The sequence below is a fragment of the Lampris incognitus genome, chromosome 1, assembly GCF_029633865.1.
Source record: "Lampris incognitus isolate fLamInc1 chromosome 1, fLamInc1.hap2, whole genome shotgun sequence".
Lineage (NCBI taxonomy): Eukaryota > Metazoa > Chordata > Actinopteri > Lampriformes > Lampridae > Lampris > Lampris incognitus.
The window spans coordinates 97,194,248-97,210,943 of NC_079211.1; the positions used below are offsets into that span (position 1 = coordinate 97,194,248).

General features: G+C 48.4%; 1 protein-coding gene across 1 annotated transcript; it reads left to right on the forward strand.

The window, feature by feature from the left end:
- Positions 1 to 4,048: 4,048 nt before the first annotated feature.
- Positions 4,049 to 13,531, forward strand: rgs7bpa (regulator of G protein signaling 7 binding protein a). Its single transcript, XM_056289099.1, has 6 exons — positions 4,049 to 4,317; positions 5,197 to 5,363; positions 11,062 to 11,192; positions 12,294 to 12,438; positions 12,996 to 13,066; positions 13,317 to 13,531. Exons 1-6 carry the CDS (start codon positions 4,168 to 4,170, stop codon positions 13,406 to 13,408), a joined length of 756 nt encoding a protein of 251 aa, XP_056145074.1. The 5' UTR covers positions 4,049 to 4,167; the 3' UTR covers positions 13,409 to 13,531.
- Positions 13,532 to 16,696: the final 3,165 nt, after the last annotated feature.

Genomic DNA, 16,696 nt, shown 5'->3' on the forward strand with positions numbered 1-16,696 from the left:
GGCCTCTGGAGAGTGCATCAGCCACAGCTAAAGTTTTGCCTGGTGCGTATTCAGCCACTGCATTGAAACGCATCAGCCTCATTAACAGTCTCTGGCACCTAATGGGCACATTATCCAAGTCTTTGCTGTTCATGAGAGGCACTAGTGGTTTATGATCGGTGACAAGTCTGAAATTGCCAAGCCCAAACAAGTACTTCTCGAACCTTTCACATGCCCAGACGCTGGCTAAGCACTCTTTCTCGATCTGTGCGTACCTTGTCTCTGCGTCACTCAGCCGTCGGGAGCAGTAGGCCACGGGCTTCCAGTGTTCCCCGTGCTGCTGGAGCAGAACGCCTCCCAGCCCGTAGCTGCTGGCATCTGCTGACACCACCGTAGCCTTAGTGACGTCATAAAAGGTGAGTACCGGGGCGGTGGCGAGTGCTGCTTTAAGGTCTTGGAATGCTGTGTTCTGTGCAGGTCCCCACAGCCACTCTGTCGTTGCTTTAAGCAGTCCATAAAGCGGCTGACCTACAGTGGACAGCTCTGGGACGTATTTTGCCAAATAGTTCACCATCCCGAGGAACCTCTTGAGTTCCGTCACGTTCTGGGGCTGAGGAAAGTTCTCTATTCCGGCCACTTTGTCCGGGTCAGGTCTGATGCCTGCCTCGTTGATGATATGACCAAGGAAGCGGACTTGTTTCTGTTTGAACTTGCATTTCGCTTGGTTCAGTTTGAGACCTGCTGTTTCAATGACCCCCAGCGCTTCTGCTAGGCGCCGGTCATGGATTTCCTCAGTCTCTCCATGTATAAGGATGTCATCCATGTACACCTCTGTGCCCTCTAGCCCGGTCAGAGTTTCTGCCATCTTTCTCTGGAAAATCTCTGGAGCACTCGTTATACCAAATGGAAGGCGGCAGAAAGCATACCTCCCAAATGGGGTGATGAAAGTGGTGAGCCCCCTGCTGTCTTCATGCAAGGGGATCTGGTAAAACCCACTTGCTGCATCCAACGTTGTGAAGAACTTTGACCCTGCGAGCCTTGGCATTATTTCCTCCATAGTGGGCAGCACGTATTTCTCACGTTTCACCGCTCGATTCAGCCTCCTGAGGTCAGCGCAGCAGCGAACCTCTTTCTTGTTCGGTTTCAGCACCGGCACCATAGCGGCGCACCATTCTGTGGACTGAGTCACTTTTCAATAATGCCCTCATTTTCCATGCGCTGCAGTTCTTTCTTAACCAGTGGTACAAGTGGCAGCGGTATCCGTCTGGCTGTATGCACCGCGTATGGCTGGGCACCCTCCACCAGAGCTATTTTCACTGGGTCTGTTTTCAGCAGTCCACTTGAACCGAAAACTCCACTGACCTCATTCATCCGCTTCACTAGACCCATCTCCACTGCCTCTGGACGACTCAGCAGACAGCTGCCTCTCCCCTTGATCACATACACTGGAAAGGAGTATTGTTTCTCCTTGTAGTTGGTTGTGGCTTGAAACTGTCCTATGCAGCTGATGTTTCCACCTGGGCTTATGAAGCATGTGTCAGGAGGTCCCAGTTTTATGTTTGGCTTCAGCTTTTTAAATGTCCCTTGGTTGATAACAGTAGCGTCAGCCCCCGTGTCAATTTTAAAGGTTATTGGTACATCACTTATTGTTAAACTAACTGTCCAATCTTCCTGACTGCTCTCTTTGCCAACTTCTCCCAGAAAGTACAGCTGTTTAACCTCTTCAGTGACTTCTCTCACCGCTTTAGAGTGACATACACGCTCCCAATGTCCCTTTTTATGACACTTGTTGCACTTACTGTTCGTTGCAGGACACTTCCGCTCATCGGTGTGCTGCGTCTTGCCGCACCTCCCGCATTCGTCTACTTTGTTGGTTGCCGGACTGCCGCCACCATGACGCTGTCCGCCCTTTTTGTTTTGGCGTTCGTCCCGCCATCGGACAACATTGACGTTAGCCAGCAGGGCCTCTGGTTGGTTAGCTTGGAGGCTGAGCTGCTTTGTTATTGCCTCCGCCTGGCGCACTTGTTCAATGACTTTCACCAGAGTAAGGTCCGCTGTGAGCTGGAACTGACGGGAGAGCACCTTATCTTTTATGCCCACTACCAGACGATCTCTGATATGTTCATCCCTCTTGTCCCCAAACTCACAGTGTTCAGACAGCTCATACAATGTCCGGATGTACATCTCCGCTGTCTCTCCTGGCTGCTGGCTACGTTGATAGAAGCACGCCCTCTCATGTATGATGTTACGGCGGGGAATAAAGTAGTCATCGAACTTTTTCAGTACGATATCATAGTCCACTTTATCACCCTCCGCCGCGAAGTCAAACGAGCTGAATATCTTTTCAGCCTCGCTGCCCATTGCATAAATCAGCGAACTCACTTGAATCTCCCCGTCGTCTTTATCCAGCTTTGTCGCGAGCCTGAAGCGCGAAAACCGTTGTCTCCACTCCGGCCATTCAACGGGGCAGTCAAACTTGAATTCACTCGGCGGATTAAACTTCGGCATGACCACTCGTGTTCAGATACGCAGACTATTCTGACACCATGTAATGTCCGTAGACGCCTTGTCTTACTGACATAAGAATAATTCAAGAACGAGCTGACTTCGTAGGTTCTTAACTGTGTAGCTTTTACTAGCGTTCATCCGACATACAACCTTCATAACATGCGCGTCTCCCTTCCTGTATACGTCACACGCACTGCACGTACATCCGTGAGTAGGTCAAGTTAAACACGTGACCTTTCATTCATTACAGACACTTTAGCCGAGCGGTTAGCGATGTCGCCTTGTGGTGCAATACACCCCGTATCGAATCCCGCACCGGGCAAGAAAATAACCGGTTGCAGTTCCATCCATTATCCTAACCGCTTGTCCTGCTCTCGGGGTTTAACCCAGAATAACGCTCATCTTGCTGAGAGAGAAAAAGACAAGAAAACTAAATGGGACTTCTTCTTCTTCTTCTTCTTCTTTTAAGTCAACTTGAACCCAGCCCCGGGGGAACGGGGGAGGGGGGGGTCTGGTTTAACGGCATTAGCTAGCGTTCCTGTCGTATGGGTGCGCAGGGTTGCCGGCTAACTGAGACGCGTCAGGCCTGTAAGCAACCGCTCGTCTCGTACCGCCCCGCCAAGGTTAGAGGTAGTACTCGACTGGAGAACACTCGAGGAGGAGACCTTGGGAACCAAATCAGCCGCTAGATAACAGGGGGAGACGCGTCCGTCACGTCGCCCTCTCACGGAGACGAACGAGCCGTTAATGCGGTAAAAAAAGAAAAAAAGAAAGAGAGACTTGTCCACACTCACGGTGACAACGTTATTTTCGGCTGTAAAGGGGAGCGTTTGCGATTTGGCTGCAGAGCACTGCCGAGAGAGCGAGAGAGAGAGAGAGAGAGAGAGAGAGAGAGAGAGAGAGAGAGAGAGAGAGAGAGAGAGAGAGAGAGAGAGAGAGAGAGAGAGAGAGAGAGAGAGAGAGAGAGAGAGAGAGAGAGAGAGAGAGAGCGCGACAAAGAGAGAGAGAGCGAGCGCGAGAGAGAGAGAGAGAGCAAGAGACCGTTATCAGTCATCCTTCTGGGTGCTTAATGGAAACGCGCAATCGTAAGAAATGGTTGCATTCGCTGTGCGTCCGTGAAGGCAGGCGTCTCTTTCAGATAACAGCGTCGGTGCGTCAGAAGAGACCCCTCGGCTTGCTGCCGCTGCCGCCGCCGCTGCTGCTGCTGCTGCACGCTCCGGTTTGGGTGTGAGGGCTTCACAGTGTGCACCGCCTGCACCGCCTGCTGCTGCTGCTGCGGCTGCTGCTGCTGCTGGGCTGAAGGTGACTTGCGCCCCGTCGCAATCGAGGCAATGCGGAGAGGAGTCCGGGGCGCTCATCCGGTTCATCTGCGCGCCGAGGATCGCCTGCAGAAGCATTCAGCTCCTCGACCACAATAAGAAGAGCAATTAGGCTAGAGAGAGAAAGAAGAAGAAGAAGAAGAAGCAATAACTCCAATCGTAGAAACAACCCAGCCCTGTAGTAGCCGAAGTGGGCGTAAAACAGAGGAGAGGAGAGGAGAGGAGGAAAAGGGGACGGGGGGTGATCAGATAGGACAAACGCGGTGGAGTTACAGGGGGGGGGGATTAGAAAGAGAGACACACAAAAAAGAAGAAGAAGACGGATCTCTATTAGAGCTGTTTTGTCAGTGGATGTGTATGCATGAGTTCTGCACCGAATGGGCGCAAAACCCGCCCCAGATCCGCCGGGAACATCTTCCAGATCGGCAAGCCTCCTTACCGAGACCCGGAGAGGAGGGAGAGCACCGAGAGCACCCGCAGAGCCCAGCGCGCCGTGGCCGACTGCAGAATGGTAGGTTTGCGACACGTCGATGCCTCCGGTGAGGACTTCTCCGTTATCCCCCCCACCCCCCACCCACCCCTCTTGTCTTTGTTCGTGGACGTTCGACCGCCTGTCTCGCGCGCGAAGGATTCGCAGACGCGAGCCGTTACGAATAAATTAAGAAAACCCCCCCACAGCTTTAGTCTGGGAACCCGTAGCCGTACGTATTGCTTTCTTTGCAGGGAGGCCGAAGTGATCATAACGTGCGTGCACGCGCCGACTGTGGGGCGGGGGGGGGGGCTGTTGAGCGCCGCTGTCGATGATCCCGCGGTAACGTCAAATAAATCACCCCCCGAACTTACGGAGTCGTCTGCGGAGCTCCGCGCGACCACATAGATCGGCCTCGGGTTCGATAGGCGCCCCCCCCCCAGAAATAACGCGCATACTTGACCCTAACACCAGTGCGACCGGGGGGGTCCGAATAGGGACAGCGGCGTGCCGGGAGTTGCACAAAACGACCCGCTTCTCGGTGGCGAGAAACGAGGTTGGGCGAACAAACCCCAAAGTTACCCTTCAATGGGGCGCCGTCGATAGAAAATCGATTCATTCGGCGCGCGGGAGGCTAATCAAAATGTCAGTTATTGACCTTTTTTTGCGTCACGTTTGATTTCTGATCACGCTCCTCTTGGAGACCAATGCGCTTTTTGGGGGGGTGGGTGGGTGGGGGGCGATTCGGGGGTTGCTGTTTGAGTTTCGTCAAAGCAGAGGATCGCGTACCTACAGCGTTGACAGCTTGGCGCGCAAAGCGTTTGATCAAACAGTTGCCGGACGATCCCTTAACGAGCGTCGCTCCTTATAGTGCCGCCCAGGGCGAGCTGACCTGTGATCGTTTCTCTCGCCGCATCGCAGATCGTCCAAGAGTTCAACACGCTCGTGGCGCTGTACCGCGAGCTGGTCATCTCCATCGGGGAGATCGCAGTGGACTGTCCCTCTTTGCGGGCCGAGATGCTCAAAACCAGGACTAAAGGCTGCGACATGGCGAGAGCGGCCCACCAGAGCCTCTCCCTAATATCCGGGTGAGTAGACCGTCCCGCGGTCCTGAGCTGGAACAACTTTTTTTTTTTTGCACCAACCAATCAATACCTTAATTGGACGCTTATTTCATTGTAAAAAATGGATGCTCAAGTTAGCTCAGTCAGAATCATTGTTGTTGAAAAGCAAGCTGACGCATCAGAACCAGGAAGGTGGGTTTGTTTGGGCAGGTTAAAGGTGACAGAGACTTGCACCTCTGTTGATGGTGTTTCTGTGAACTCCTACCCGGGCAATACCAAGGGATGGCACATGAGGGAGAGCCTCAGTGAGAATAGTGGCGGAGGTTTAAAGTGAAAAGCAAGCTGACGCATCAGAACCAGGAAGATGGGTTTGTTTGGGCAGGTTACAGGTGACAAGAGACTTGCACCTCTGTTGATGGTGTTTCTGTGAACTCCTACCCGGGCAATACCAAGGGATGGCACATGAGGGAGAGCCTCAGTGAGAATAGTGGCAGAGGTTTAAAGTGAAAAGCAAGCTGACGCATCAGAACCAGGAAGATGGGTTTGTTTGGGCAGGTTACAGGTGACAAGAGACTTGCACCTCTGTTGATGGTGTTTCTGTGAACTCCTACCCGGGCAATACCAAGGGATGGCACATGAGGGAGAGCCTCAGTGAGAATAGTGGCAGAGGTTTAAAGTGAAAAGCAAGCTGACGCATCAGAACCAGGAAGGTGGGTTTGTTTGGGCAGGTTAAAGGTGACAGAGACTTGCACCTCTGTTGATGGTGTTTCTGTGAACTCCTACCCGGGCAATACCAAGGGATGGCACATGAGGGAGAGACTCAGTGAGAATAGTGGCGGAGGTTTAAAGTGAAAAGCAAGCTGACGCATCAGAACCAGAAAGGTGGGTTTGTTTGGTCAGGTTACAGGTGACAAGAGATTTGCACCTCTGTTGATGGTGTTTCTGTGAACTCCTACCTGGGCAATACCAAGGGATGGCACATGAGGGAGAGACTCAGTGAGAATAGTGGCGGAGGTTTAAAGTGAAAAGCAAGCTGACGCATCAGAACCAGAAAGGTGGGTTTGTTTGGGCAGGTTACAGGTGACAAGAGACTTGCACCTCTGTTGATGGTGTTTCTGTGAACTCCTACCCGGGCAATACCAAGGGATGGCACATGAGGGAGAGACTCAGTGAGAACAGTGGCAGGGGTTTAAAGGAAATATATTTTTGACAATTTTCTTACCCATTAGGATTATAAAGTTAATTAAAAAAACAAAAAACAAACACGCAACGTCATTAACAACTGCATATGTTTGCAACAGCACATGTTTTTGGATATGCTCACCCACTAACAAGGCTAAATGAGACCACATGTTATGGGAGTGGGCGTTAAGCCGGGTTCATAAGGACCGTGTTCAAGGAATAAGACTAACACAAAAAAATGTTACGTAATTTGCATCAAAAAATTTCAACTGCCCCACCATGGCAGACCTGGAAAAACCAGCATTAAGCTGCGGCCTCCCTGCAAGATAGGCCCATGTGGTCTTCACACAGCTAGTTTTTATACATTCATAAAGTAGGTTTGGGATTGACCGAAGTGTCTTGTTAAGGCTTCTCTCTACTTTAGATTACCTCAAAGAAAATGTCCAGCTTATTGCTCCAGTACTTTGATTGGCACCTGTTATTTGTTGGTCTAAATTGGGAAAGAGCTTTGGCTCGCAACATGTATTTGTGATTAGAAAATAAGTCGTTTGACATTGCAAGCCAGCCACATTGAAGTGGAAGTAACCGGGTCAACATAGCCGCGTCATTGTCTTATTAGTTCAGTATACAACTTTAGGGCCACATTGCTTGCAGGTGAGTTTCATAGAGAATGGGATACATTAAGAGCAGAGTATTTCCTAGGACTAGCATATGATGGTGAGATTAAATATGCGTACTGTTTAGTAGTCGGTGTGGTGCTGTGGGTGTCACGGTTCACAAAAGTTCCTTTTGTTCTCCAAACCTCATGCTCATTAGTTGTTGTTGGGATTTTTAAAATTTCAGTTTAAAACATAGAGAGAATTAATCCCAAATAATCATTTTAAAAGATTATTTTATTGGGGCGTCCGGGTGGCGTGGCGGTCTATTCCGTTGCCTACCAACACGGGTATCGCCGGTTCAAGTCTCCGTGTTACCTCCGGCCTGGTCGGGCGTCCCAACAGACACAACTGGCCATGTCTGCGGGTGGGAAGCCCAATGTGGGTATGTGTCCTGGTCGCTGCACTAGCGCCTCCTCTGTTCAGTCGGGGCGCCTGATTGGAGGGGAGGGGGAACTGGGGGGAATAGCGTGATCCTCCCACGCGCTACGTCCCCCCGGTGAAACTCCTCACTGTCAGGTGAAAAGAGGCGGCTGGTGACCCCACATGTATGGGAGGAGGCATGTGGTAGTCTGCAGCCCTCTCCGGATCAGCAGAGGGGGGTGGAGCAGCAACCGGGACGGCTCGGAAGAGTGGGGTAATTGGGGCCAAGTACAACTGGGAAGAAAAAGGGAGGAACCCCCCCTCCAAAAAAAAGATTATTTTATTGTTTGTTGGATCTGATATCGTTCATTTATTCATTATCCAAACCGCTCAGCCTTACTCAGGGTCGCGGGGATGCTGAAGCCCATCCCAGCAGTCATTGGGCGACGGGTGGGGAGACCCCCTGGACAAGCCGCCAGCCCATATTGCTAACATTATATATTTAATTTTTCAAAAAGAGAAGCCTTTACATGACCAAAAGAAAAAAAGGCAGGTGTGCACGAATGGAGTGCCCATTGACTTGGCCTGCTGCTGTTTCCTGGACACCAACTCAATCTCAGTCCTGGATTAAACTGAATTTCGCATACAAAAGTCAGCTTGGTTCAGGGTAAGGCTTAATGTGTGCTCAGGAAACCGGCACATTGAAGCGCCACATCCAGCCCACCTTAACACCAGTGAAAAAGAGACAAAGTAAAGGTGGAATTTAGAAAGTGTCAGACGAGACGGCAACCCAAGACTTACCCAGAATAGCAGAGAAACTAAGCGGACGGGGCGGGAGAGCAAGATGTGAGCGTTACCCGCAGTGCGTAGTAGAGGGTATGCTAAAGCAACATCTGCATCAGCTTTAATCCGTGAACACGGTCCCCGTTTCAGATAAGGGACTTGCTGATGTCAAGACGTTTACTGCTAACTTTTTGAGTGACTGCGCCCTAGCTAAGTGAAAATAAGCATTGCAGTGTACTATTGCAGCTGCATGCTTACATTGCACTTGCAGTTTGGTTAAGTTGCTTAAATGGGTCGAGGTGGTTAAATGGGCTCTGCTGTTCTCCACAACCTTTTCCTTGATTTAATAATTCATCCCCTTTTCTGTGTGCTTTAAGTGATTTTGGAACATATGCGCCCTTCACTGCATGTTGCTTGCTTGACGAAATCTTTACATCCTGTGAAAGCGGGCCTCCGAGCCACGCGTGCATGCATGCATGACAGACAGAGAGGTCTCAGGCCCGTGCTGTTAGCCTGGCTATACATATGCACAGAACACGTTTCCTGTCTGCACAAGGCATGAATCATAAAGTATGTGTCAAACAAGAGCAAAATAATGTCGGGTTTTCTTTTCCGTCACGTGGGTCTAAACGACACGTCGTTCGAACTTTAGGAGAATTTCTGCACCTCTTTTTTTTTATCCTACTGACTCTTAATGCTCTGCACTATCCTTTTCCTGATATGTGGTCTGTAATTAGACAATTACATGCAATTGTAGCAATACCTCTTCAAGACAACAAGCGCCGCCCATTGTGGTGCCACACTAATTTCCTGTGGCTGGAGATAGGAATGGAGGTAGCGGGGGTAGCCTTTAGCAAGAGCTCAGAGTTCCCGCTGATAACAGGATCAGCATCATTGTCATAACCGTTACCAACATATCCTCCATACCGTCTTCTCTTCACGTCGGTCTCCGCTACTGGAAAGACACAGCGCTCGAATTAAGAGGCAGCGCAGATCATTCCCGTTTAATCAAATAGAGCCGGTGTGTCTGAATGGGTTGAGCGATGCGGGGCCTTTTCCAATGTGCCAGAGGAAAGCTGATAAGCGGGATGGCATTAATGGCAGCTGTGCTTTAGCTACAGCAGCAGGCAGCGCTGTGACAAAACAGTCACGGGAGAGAAACGCTTGTTGTGGAAGGGAGGAGGAAAAAGAAAGAAAGAAAAAACAACGGTGCCGATGATATGCATGAGGCATATTTGCACCGGGTGCAAGTTTCTCACCTTCCGTCTCTGTGACATCACACCCGCTAAATATCACCAGCTTTAGCTTTCCGTAAAACACCAGGATCTACGTGGTGGCCTGGGTTCTGCAGCGCCTGGCGAAAGCTAGCCATCCACGCCGGGGTAGGACATATTCAGATGGTGTGGCAGGCATTTGAACCTCTTGAATGCACTGGATTGTCATCATGTAATTATGATGCGATATGACTTATTTTGCCTCAAATGTGGACACATTACATGAACGAAAAACAAAACACAAATCATGCATAGTTGATTTAACAGCTGCGCATTTTGTCCTTGGCTGCTGGTCATATCGATCGACTGTAACCGATCTGGAGTACCGGCCTTTTGGAGATGCGCTTAATTATTCATTTCTTTATTCAGTACTTTTTCTTGTATCGTTTAGCTATTTTACCATACCGCTTACTTGTTTAGACCTTTGTGTTTCCGGTGCAACATGGTGGCTCCCTGACGATTTGCTTCCATGTGTCCATCCCCACGTCTCCACCACGAGAGGCCAAAGCAGGGTTGAGCTGAGTTACAGGGCTCTCTGTCTTAACTCTCCGCTAATCACCCATGAAGTGGAAACCCAGTGATTACAGAAACATTTATGAGTGATTAACCACGGGTCTTTCCAATGTTTCAGTTTGGAAAGGGCATTTTCATCCTTTTATATGTCAGAGCGGGCGGCACGGTGGCGCAGTGGTTAGCATTAGCGCCTCACAGCAAGAAGGTCCTGGGTTCGAGCCCCGGTCCAACCTTGTGGGTCATTCCGGGTCGTCCTCTGTGTGGAGTTTGCATGTTCTCTCTGTGTCTGCGTGGGGGGTGCTCCGGTTTCTTCCCACAGTCCAAAGACATGTAAGTCAGGTGAATCGGCCGTACTAAATTGTCCCTAGATGTGAATGTGTGTTTGTGTGGGCCCTGTGATGGACTGGCGGCCTGTCCAGGGTGTCTCCCTGCCTGCCGCCCAATGACCACTGGGATAGGCTCCAGCATCCCCGCGATCCAAAGCTGGATAAGCGGCTTGGATAATGGAGGGATGGATATGTGTCAGAGCAGCTGGCATACACCCGGGCTGCGTTGTTCACAGGTAGAGGTGTGGACATCAAGAGAGGGAGCCATTGAGTGACTTTGTTGATTGACTGTTAGGTACATGCATGCTCAAAGGTAACATGTCCTGTTACAAACCAACTAACCAGCTTTAACCCCTGTTTTCCCATTCATACCCAAACTGCTTAAACGATCCTTTTCTACTGTATTTTTGTTTTTAGGCAACGCAATTCGTTGTAATCCAGGAGAATAGTGTCCAAAACATAAATTACACCTGGACAGCATCAATTGATATAGCTAACATATCATATAACATATTATATAACCTTTGTAAGTATTGCCTATTGATTTGGGTATGTTTAACGGCTCACTGGATTCCAGGTTGTCAATAATGTCTCCGCGTCTCCGCTACACACCATGACATTACAGGCCCGAGGATGGGGAGATCCACCCCGAAATCTGCAGGCTCTTCATACAGCTTCAGTGTTGCCTGGAAATGTACATCACCGAGATGCTCAAATCTGTGTGTTTGCTTGGATCCCTGCAGCTCCACAGGAAAGGTAGAGTAAATAAATAATAAATAAGCACCCTCTTAACCGTGTCTTTCAACTTAGCTTTCAGTGTTGTGTTTTTGGGTGTGCGGTGTGTGTGCGTGCATGAATGTAGGGCGTGCACGTGTTCCTGCATGCCAGCATTCCTGTCTTTTTGTTTACTTCAGTGCAAATCATCATCTAAAGTTACCAACGTCTGTAGGGCAGTGCCACTATCAGATTATTCTAAAGCGTGTTAACTCTGCACATCTACTGTAAAACCAGGGTCTTCGTGCACAACGAACTCGGAGTGCTAATCGGAGACGTTTTTACATTTTATTTTTCTATCTCTCCCCCTTTTTTCCCCTCCCCAATTGTACTTGGCCAATTACCCCCCTCTTCCGAGCTGTCCCGGCCGCTGCTCCACCCCCCTCTGCTGATCCAGGGAGGGCTGCAGACTACCACATGCCTCCTCCCATACATGTGGAGTCACCAGCTGCTTCTTTTCACCTGACAGTGAGGAGTTTCTTCCCCAGTTTCCCCCCCCCCCCGAACAGATGACCTCACCGATCTGAGGAGGCGCTAGTGCAGCAAACAGGACACATACCCATATCCGGGCTTCCCACCCACTGGCATGGCCATTTGTGTCTGTAGGGATGCCCAACCAAGCCAGGGGTAACACGGGGATTCGAACTGCCGATCCCCATGTTGGTAGGCAACAAAATAGACCACTACGCCTACCCGGACGCCCGTTTTCACATTTTAAACTGGGTTAATAATCCTCATGTTATCTGAACAAACGGCCACGGATCCGTTTCACTCTTGCGCCTGCTGTGCTACACATGGCAGGGTGGACATGGCAGTCCTCTGGCCTCTCAGCCAGAGGACTCACATTTAAACCCCGTGTTGTCGAGCATGTGGCCTGCTGAAGCGTCGTCTGGCAAGACGCGGGGTCCCCACAAATGGCAGGGGCACTGCTCTGTGGTCGAACCTGTGCTCTTACCTTTCTGTGGAGGGAAATGAGCGAGGAGAGAATAAACCTGTCAAGATCACCGATGTATTTTGTCATTATTATTTCCGACACACGGTCTTAGACATTTAAGCAGAGGGGATTTTGTGTGTGCTCTATAGGTAAAGACTCCTGTGGACCTCCCAGGATTGACAGTAAGGCGGAGGAGAGCTCAGACATCCCTATCCTTGAGGACACCTCTTCTTCCCCAACCGACTGTCCTCAGCTTTGCTGGCTGGTGGCTACTGACATAGAAAACATAGAAAAGTGGGTGAAGAGGTGAACATGGGAAGAGAGCGAGAGAGAGAGAGAGAGAGAGAGAGAGAGAGAGAGAGAGAGAGCGAGAGAGAGAGAGAGGGAGTGTGTATGTTTCCGTGGGTGTATAAATGAGGGCACGCCAGTTTTTGCCTGAAAATGCTTGACACGATTTTGCATCCGACAAAAAAAAGAGGTGCAGCATAAATCTTGTGTAGGAGATGTCACTTTTGGCGTTATAATGTGTCAAGTCAAGTCAATTTTATGTGTATAGCCAAACATCACAAATTTGCCTCAAGGGGCTTTACAGCAACACAAAATCCTGTCCTAGACCCTCACATCGGGTAAGGAACAACTCCCTAAAAAAAAAACCCTTTAACGTGAATAAAATAACATAAAATAACAGGAATATGTGTGAGTGATACGATATTGGTTCATGACAACTGAAGTTAACATGCTGCAACAAAAATGAAACATTAATAGAGAAAAGTTGTCTATGTAGACGGGTTGTGTGTGTAAATGTGTACAATGGGGCAGCTACATAAATGGTGCGATGTGTGTTTTTGCAGAGATATGAGAGAAATGAAGAACCTTCTAAGTAAACTCAGGGAGACCATGCCTTTACCACTGAAGAATCAAGGTAGAGACCCTCTGCACACACACACACACACACTCCCATGCAGCCTACTCCCTCTATGGAACAATGACACCTTAAGAGATTTTTTTTTAAATGTTGTGTTTTGAGACCACGTGGATAAGGAATGAGTGATGCGGTGACTTGGGAAAGAAAAAAATAAAAACCCCATTGCATTTCACATGAAGCGGGCAACCTCGGAGGAGCATTTGAATCGCCAACTTTTGTCTTTCGTCTCTGTGCATCTTTGGCCTAGATGACAGCAGCTTGCTGAACCTGACTCCATACCCACTGGTCCGGCAGAGGAAGAGGCGGTTCTTTGGGCTCTGTTGCCTGGTAACCAGCTAAGGTCCCCGCCTTCCTGGGAGGGAGGCGGCAACAAAGACAACATTACCCACTGTCCTCACCACTTGTGTCTCCCACCTAATCTATTACTGCCATTTTCAAATAAATGATCTCTTTCTCCTTTTATTTCCAAGGCCGTCCATTTTATAATTTTATTTTGTAAACAAAGAAGAATTGTAATTCCTGTGTAATGGAAACAATAGTCATTAACATATATTTTAAGATATTTTGCAACAGATGCTCCCTTTTTTGGTACATGAACTCAGATAACCTTGCTTGTCCAATGTAAACGAAATGAGAGATTGTTTGGAATTATGTCGCTGTCACGTTGTATCCACGAAAACGAACCGCCGAGTGAATGAATGAATCATGATATAAAAAAAAAACACAACAAAGACAATTGTTAGTTTGTGTCAGAAACAATGTGGTAACGTAACCTTACGCACGGATGGTACTTGCAAAGACAAATTCACAACTTTGTCCACACTGAAACGGCAGGATGTGACAGAGTAAGTTTTTGTGTACTACGGTCTCTGTTTTCTGTTTCTTGTCGTTTCTCTTCTTAATGTACTTAACTTATTTTAGTCTTCCATGAACCAAAAACCTGTACCCAACTTTTACTTTCCAGCTTCAAAGAGGAATATATGATACAATACTCAAAAAGAAAAAAAAAGTTCTTTGCACACAATATCTATCAATAAATGGAGACGTTAGACTTGTATATACACATAATCTTTACACGATGAGCTCTGGTTTAATTTCAAAGTGGAGATCAGTAGGCAGAGAACCTGTTGGTTGGCATAAGCAGGGGGCGTCCCCACTTTGTCTGGTGCAATCCGTGCAGACACAGGGCAGGAAGCATGGGTCTTGCTTAGTGATCAATGTTTAGGGTATGGTCAAGGTATTGTAGTCAAAGCTGATAAAAGCTATAAGTCATTTTACATTGTTAATAAAACTTTTGTTACTGAACCCTATTGGGGCCAGTCCCCTTCCAGTAGCAGTTTTTTTTCCCTGCAATTTACCATTCTTCCCACATATCTGTTCACAAAGACTCCCCCCCCTTTTTTCCCTCCCCCAATTGTACTTGGTCAATTGCCCCACTCTTCCGAGCCGTCCCGGTCGCTGCTCCATCCCCTCTGCTGATCCGGGGAGGGCTGCAGACTACCACATGCCTCCTTCGATACATGTGGAGTTGCCAGCCGCTTCTTTTCACCTGACAGCGAGGAGTTTCACCAGGGGGACGTAGCGCGTGGGAGGATCACGCTATTCCCCCCTGTCCCCCGAACAGGCACACGATCGACCAGAGGAGGCGCTAGTGCAGCGACCAGGACACACACCCACATCCGGCTTCCCACCCACAGACACGGCCAATTGTGTCTGTAGGGATGCCCGACCAAGCCGGAGGTAACACGGGGATTCGAACTGGCGATCCCTGTGCTGGTAGGCAACGGAATAGACCGCCACGCCACCCGGACACAAAGATATTTTGCAAAACGGTCAACGCAGGGTTGAGTTAATTCTTCCAATTCTGTCACATGACTACGTTTTACATTGGTTGATTTGTTATTAAGAAATGTACATGGAAAGTAGCCAACTGCTGTAATCCATGAGAAATTTCAGATTCGGCTGTTTCGTGCACCGCTTCACTTTGTTTCCTGCCCAGGGTTTGGGGCTACAATGTATCCAGTGTATCACAGGATTTACAGGACACCGCTTCGCTGGTGTTGATGACAAATATCTTTGTTCTCATTCTAAGCTGTGGATTGTCCCCCTGCTGAACTTGTATTTATAAATCAAACATTTACACACACACACACACACACACACACACACACACACACACACACACACACACACACACACACACACACTGAAAGGACGGAGAGAAAGGGGGCGAGAGAGAAAGATTGTGGAGGTCAGTACAGTCAGGCCCCCTGAGAAGATCCAGCTGGTGACCTGAAACATCTCCAGATCAGTGAAGGATGGCTAAACAAACTCCTTCGTGCTGTGCTCAGAGTTTACAAAGCGCACACTGCTCAATTGTTTGACACTGTTAGTGTGGTCTCCATCACAACAGCCCCGGTCAACAATGTTTAGAAACTGTGCATGTTTAGAAACTCAACTTGCAAGGTGACCTGCATTGTGGTGAACTGTGCCTGACTCACAAGCCTATGTCAGTCCCCACATGATATGAAGCCGCGTGAAACTAGAGCCACTCAATCAGGGGTGGACCATCTTGTCCAGAAAGGGCCGGTGTGGGTGCGGGTTGTTGTTCCAACCAAGCAGTTACACACCTGATCCCACTAATCAACCAGTAGAGTCTTTGCTGATGAACTTGATTAGGAGACACAGGTAAGGTTGCCCACCCCTGCACTAAATGCATTGGTGTATTCACTGAATATTCTGTGAAATCCTCGCTATGTGCCAACAGACTTGTTGCAAATACACAACTTAGTGTCCACCACTGCAACAGACTACAAGAACTGACCGCCTGATATGCAGCATTAAAAGTGTGCCAATTATCCTGAAGGAAAAAAAAAGAGAGAGAGACTGGGAGACCATACAAGGGTCTATTTGAGGGTGGATGTAATGGGATGCCATTCCTCCTGTTAAACAAATGCACACACAAAAAAATCCCCTTTATAAAAGTGTCCTCCATTTCCACCACCTTTGGGTTAATGGTGCTGTGTGATAAATCTTAATTAAGGAATGTTAGTACACATCTAATCTGCTATAAATGTTTTAATTCTATGCATATAGGGGGACATGTTTTTTAAGCTCTCAAATAGGTTTAATTTGCTTGCAGTAGGAAAATCTTGCATAGATGGATAGATAGATAGATAGATAGATAGATAGATAGATAGATAGATAGATAGATAGATAGATAGATAGATAGATAGATAGATAGATAGATAGATAGATAGATAGATAGATAGATAGATAGATAGATAGATAGATAGATAGATAGATAGATATTTCTCCCACAGGAGAAAGCAGTTTTTTTTTTTGCAAAGCTAGTTATTGCCAAATATGTCCATTTGGCCTTCTTGGCAAGAGTATGTTAATTACACACACACACACACACACACACACTCACACACACACACACACACACACACACACACACACACACACACACACACACACACACACACACACACACACACACACACACACACACACACACACACACACAGCTTTAGTGCTCAACAAAGTATTTGGATTAAAAATAAGTGTTGTTTTTCCATCCCATAACACCCATCATGGGGAGCAATTCGCTGTTTGTAATAA